At 31.4% G+C, this 6,133-nt stretch overlaps 1 protein-coding gene across 1 annotated transcript; it reads left to right on the top strand.

Annotated features, from left to right (window-relative positions):
• The first annotated feature begins 3,889 nt into the window (after nt 1-3,889).
• LOC133798218 (LOB domain-containing protein 15) lies at nt 3,890-5,796 on the top strand. The gene is made up of 3 exons (XM_062236436.1): nt 3,890-4,484; nt 4,815-5,073; nt 5,189-5,796. The coding sequence occupies exons 1-3, from the start codon at nt 4,471-4,473 to the stop codon at nt 5,672-5,674; spliced, it is 759 nt and encodes a 252-aa protein (XP_062092420.1). The 5' UTR covers nt 3,890-4,470; the 3' UTR covers nt 5,675-5,796.
• The last annotated feature ends 337 nt before the right edge of the window (nt 5,797-6,133 follow it).

Below are 6,133 nucleotides of genomic sequence, written 5' to 3'. Positions count from 1 at the left end.
CACCAGGATCCAGGTCTATCCACAGTGATCCTGGCTCCCATCCTGGTTTTGCAAGTTGCGACCTTATCTGCTGCGCCTTGGGACGTTGGGGGGAGCAGTCCCGAGACCATACCATCTACTCGCGGATGCTCTTTGGGCCTTTCCCGGGCCTGGACTGCCAACATCCGTTTTCCTCTCGCAAAATTGGCCTAATCTGGGCCTTAACTCCAAATAGGGCGGCCCACGGGCTTAGAGTGTGGACTCGGACACCCAAGAAGAAACGGGGATAACAATTCCCATTATCTTTCTTATTTCATTCTCATTACTATTTTAATTTCATTACACTTAACCAAACACCACTTAAATGTTTATTATTGTGATTTTTTGAAAAATATATATTTAAATAAATTTCATGTCAATAGGTAAAACATCATGTTATTTTTTTAGTACCTGTTAAATTTTTAAATCACCTATTAAATTGATCACAGTTATTCAATAATAATCTAATGAATAAAATCAATATAATTAATTAATAAAATATTAACATAGTTTAAGCTTGACCCTATACATAAGAATTTATACCATAGCTTTGATCACTCCATTTTTTGTGTGGGTGAAATGATATAATTTTTTTTTTTGGTGAGTGTATTTCTAAATATAAAATAAAAAAATTGAATACTAAAACTCTTTTTTTCCTTCTTATTGTAACACATGTTGAGAGTTAATTTTTATGTAAGCTTTAACATTGAGAGGGACTACTATAGCCGTATAACAATCAGACTAACTTTAAAACTTGGAAAACAATAAGTTTATGCCATATTGCTTGACAAAATAGGTTAGTTAATTAAATTAGTGAAACTTATAGGAACGATATATACTAGAGATAGAGTGAAGAATGATAGGAACGGTATCTAGCTTTAATTTAAAATGGACGCCATATACTACACCTAATTCTTTAATATTCTTTAATTAGGATCTTTTTAGATCCGTTCTTGATTTATGATTATACATATAGAGTGAAATATTCTCTTTTGGGAATTATATATATGTTACTAAGACAATGCAAAAGAAGGATTGAACACAAGAAAAAACCAAACACTTTTGGAACCACTTTCTCAGGGTCAGTAGTATTCCAATTAAACACTATAAGGTAATTAATATAAGCAAACTAACATGTTGAAAATGATACCCAGAGGATTTTGGAAAAAAGGAAAGAAAAAAAACCATATTTATAACGTGTTAGGTTTGTCATGGGAGAAGATATATCTAGCTAGCTAGGCACCTCAAGTTCATGCATGCAACTTGTATTAATGGTTTCATTTGTGGGGAAGGATACTGTGTGGCTTTTGACCTTCAACGATTTGGAGCGAATGTTTGTTAAGTTATAGCTAAAAGGCGTTGAAAAAAATAAATAAATTCTGTGGACTTGGGAGGTTTTAATAAAGACCCGAAAACAAGAGGTCTTGTTTAAGGATTTATCTAGGGTTTAAGTGAGAAGACTAAATGACTAAATATTATACTAATAATATATATATATATATATAGGTAGAGTAGCAGTGATACATAAAGAAAATTTTCTCAAGTGGGTGAGTTCAGTCCTGGATTTTGGTGCAAATTAACAAGTGAGAGAGGGTAAGAAAATTAGGTTGGGGATGAGAGAACAACGGGGCGACTTGTAAGCCATAAAATACGGGTCAAACAGGTGGATGGTGGTGCCATTTCCTTACAATCTAAGAAAATTTATTGTATAAATTATAGTCACATTCATTATCTCCAAATATACAGTGCTTTCCCTCCCTTTCAACACCCACTTTGACATAACACCCTTCACAATCACAACCAAGAAAAAAGATTAATAAGAATATATACATTAATATGAATTGAGTTGCATATATAACTACTTGGAATAGTTATAAATTCATCAGTCTAAATCTTTGTTATATATGTCAAGCATAATAAATGGAGGTACCTAATTAATTGGGACATTTCATTAATCTACTCTATAATGATCCTCTGAGATGTCAATTAGTAACATATTAAATCACATATCTTCAAGATGCTTTTTTTTTACACACTTCAAAAGATGGTTAGGGTTTTCTTCTGTGCTAATTACAATTGAGATCAATAACGAAACTCTATTTGATAATACTATCGATTAACTTAATTACAGCTTTAGTTTCCAGCTCTAATAATTAATCAGTTAAAATTGAAAAAAAAAATGTTAAATGAATTCTTTCTTTCTTATTCTCTTTTATTTTATTCTATTATTTGACACAAAAATAAAAATATTTGATCAATATTTACCAGTCAAATATACGTATAAAAAATAACGTCTTTAGACCTGATAGTTAAAACAATATTAAACTGAAAATTTGGGTGGTTGAAATCAGATTATTATATAATATTTATTTATGTCTATACATATATATGTGTGCGTGAAAAATTATTGCTTTAATGAAAAAGTAGGTGAGATTCTAAACTAAATATTAGCATGATACCTCTATATTTTGACTATATATTCATATTATATATGTATTAACCCCTAAAAAACTTATTGTATAATTCTTCGTATATATATATCTGTGTGGTAGGGCAATTAATATATGCACGACTTACGAAAGATGCAATATAATTAATCGAATTACCTTGGTGTCAAGTCTTTCTCCAATGGCACACATAAACTATTACTAGTATTAATGTACGCTAGATAGTATAATAAGAGCCCTCATCTACTAATTAATAGAATTCCGAAAGCACTCTCAAATGTTTAAACAAAGAGTCTTTAAGTGGAGTTGTGATCAGCTAGAGCTACTTCATTTTTTATAAACGTATAATATTTAATACCTTGAATAGTTGTATATATGTGTTCAAATCAAGTTTAAGAGGAAAATGTGTCATCGAGTGAAAGAACAATAGAATATTTCATAGAATGATTTTATATTTCCTTATTTATTTTTTATAAGGAGAGAGTTTTCGCATAAAGCTGTGAGATCAGTCTTTAAAATAACTTTAAAATTTATTCTTGCATGAGTTTCACAAATAGAAACCAATGCAACTATCAAAATAAAAAATTGTCGAAGAGCCTTCTATAGTTGACCTAAAGGCATTAAAAATAGGTAATAAATTTTATAAAAAAAAAGTACTTGAGTTTCATCCACCCACAATTCAAAATTGTGCATCTCAGTTCCAAATGGTGAGAATAATTGAAATTTACATTACATTATTAGTTGTAATTTCAAAGTACAAATTATTTGGAGTGTCATTGAAAAAAAATTAGCGCAATTGTTATAGGAACCTTATTGCTTGGGAAAAATGCATCCAATATGCTTTAATTTATGTAGGATTTACACATGTAGTATTTGTAAAATTTCTGATATTACTATGTACAGAAGGAATAATACAGATAATTATCATTAATTTTTAATTTTTAACTCAAGGAAATTAATTAAATGAAATAGTTACCAGTGAATGTATAGCAAAAATTAGCTAAACATGATATGAGAACTCAGCTAGGGACATTGTAGTGTACTCAAACTGCAATTACTTTTATATTTATCTTCAGGAAGAGTTACTTGCGGTTTTCTTACGACAAAGCTTATATTTATATTGATATATAATTTAGGAAAAGTTATTAATTTTATGGGAACTAGAAGCGAGTTGATGTGGCCTTTTAGTGATCCAGGTGTGAGTTATTGATTGTGACAAGAAACTAAAATATATGTTTGTGCAGTGTAACCATAAATATATATATATAAGCTTAATTGCTTTTCTCACCTAGAACCAGGCTTAAGTCTTCTTCTAATAGTTGTTCTTAGGTGATTAACAGAAACATGTATATTATATGTTTATATTTTAATTCTTAAAAACAATAGAAATAAAAGGACTAACTATTTATATATATATGAACACAGAAGGAGTTTTTAGTATGATCCCTGAGAAAGAAGCAACAATCACATGCAGCCACGAAATCAAATGTTGTATTAATTCAAAAGTCAAAACACATTAAAGGACTCACACGTGAGTTAGCAGCCACAGAGAGCTGGCATTCATTTGCATACGCATGTTTATTATATAATAATATATTAGTTATATATCTTTCTCTCTCTCTTTCTCTCCTTGTTATTCTCACGCGCTTCCTCCATTGATGCTGATCAATCCCAGTGGAGAACTCTAGTCGAGAGTAGTTCTCTCTTTTTCTCTGGAAAACAGTATCAGCCAGAGATGAAATCCTCGTACATCAACCAGAGATGTTCATAACAATACATATCACCTTATTATTATATCCATATCTCAAATATTATTCATACTAATTCCTTTTGCCTATCGCTACATATATATAATAGACAAGGACCACTTTCACGGTTTATCTTGCCTTTTAAGTACACTCTTTTCTTCCCTTATTTTGCTTTTGTCTTTTCCTTCAATTTCTCTCTCTCTCTCTCCCTCTCCCCGAAACTCCATCGCCGTAGCCCAGAGAGCATGCGAGCTTGAATGTCCAGAGAAAGGTAAGCAGTACAAATCTCATAATTTTCTCTTTCTTATACATTATGTACTAATTCAACAAACTCTACTTTTCCACCTCAATACTGTAGACATTGAAATTAGTATCTATATGGACATTATTTCTCCATCAATATTATTCTTTTGAAAGGCACTTTACAGTAATTAATATGTTACTTCAATAATAGTAAGCGTTAATAAATAGGCATGCTTATATATATATTTGTAATTGATCCTATATATGATGAATCAATATGTATGATTTCTCTGTTTATTAATCCTCAAAGTAGTTATCATTATTATCATCATGATGATCTGGTTGTTGTTTTAATTAGGGAGAGATTTGATGAGATAGGAAAGAAGATAAAGAGAGAATCATCAACAGATGCGGGAGCTCATCAAATGGGAAGAAGACACATGTTGGGCCCTCCGGGAACCCTAAACACCATTACTCCATGCGCAGCCTGTAAACTCTTGAGACGAAGATGTGCCCAAGAGTGTCCTTTTTCTCCTTACTTCTCTCCCCACGAACCCCACAAGTTTGCTTCCGTTCACAAAGTCTTTGGAGCCAGCAACGTCTCAAAGATGCTAATGGTAATAATAAATATAATTAATTATATATTTAATGATATTTATACACATAAAAGTAAAATCCTACTTACTTAATAATAGTATTCAACTTAGTATTCAATCATTAATATATTTATAGGAGGTGCCGGAGAGTCAAAGAGCGGATGCTGCCAATAGTCTTGTTTATGAGGCTAACGTGAGGCTAAGAGATCCGGTGTACGGATGCATGGGTGCAATTTCAGCTTTGCAACAACAAGTTCAATCTTTACAAGCTGAGCTTAATGCAGTGAGGGCAGAGATACTTAGATACAAATATAGAGAAGCTACTACTACTACTAATAATAATAATAATAACAACAGTATTATAAATCCTTCTTCTTCTTCTTCTCTTCATCACCACCATCATCTGCATCATCTGGCTTTGCTTTCTTCTAATAATTCTGGGAATGTTTCGGTTGCTGCACCACCACCGGCGGGCGCCCCACCACAACCTCCTCCGCCGCCTCAAATATCCACAGTACAATCTCTTCCTATTACTACTACTACTTCCTCCTCTTCTTCTATGTATACTACGGCCGAGGATTATAACACTATTTCGAGTGAAAATGTTCCCTTTTTTGGTTAATTTTCTAGACGCCGTCAAATTATTCAGGATATATACATATTTATATAAATATATATATATCCCCTATTTAATTTTTCTATATTATGATCCACTGAAATAAAATAAGGAAGATAATATGGTCGGATTGATTGGGTTAATTATAGCATATATATATACATATATATCTCATATTTAGTCCACACTGTGTCTAGCTAGATATTTTTGGTTGATATGTCCATTATAATCCTTGAATTTGTTTTCTAAGGTTCAGTCTTTGCTCAATGATAACATATATTTACTTCATTTTCCAATTCAAAGAATACATGCATAGTAATTAAGCATAAAGGAAGAGTGCACCGTACTCGTATTTTCACCTGGTATTGATCATATAAATATATCTATATATATTTATATTATTTCTTGCAAGCTTATCAATTATATATTTAGACATATTATTCTGTAAAAGAGGGATATGTCATA

The sequence above is a fragment of the Humulus lupulus genome, chromosome 8, assembly GCF_963169125.1.
Source record: "Humulus lupulus chromosome 8, drHumLupu1.1, whole genome shotgun sequence".
NCBI classification, from domain to species: domain Eukaryota; kingdom Viridiplantae; phylum Streptophyta; class Magnoliopsida; order Rosales; family Cannabaceae; genus Humulus; species Humulus lupulus.
The sequence above is the reverse complement of the archived record's forward strand: the minus strand, read 5'-3'. Positions and strand labels throughout refer to the sequence as shown.

Bases quoted from the DNA above. Each gene is read 5' to 3' on its own strand.
- LOC133798218 (XM_062236436.1), top strand. The intron at 5,074-5,188 runs GTAATAATAAAT...ATATATTTATAG, and splicing joins ACGTCTCAAAGATGCTAATG to GAGGTGCCGGAGAGTCAAAG.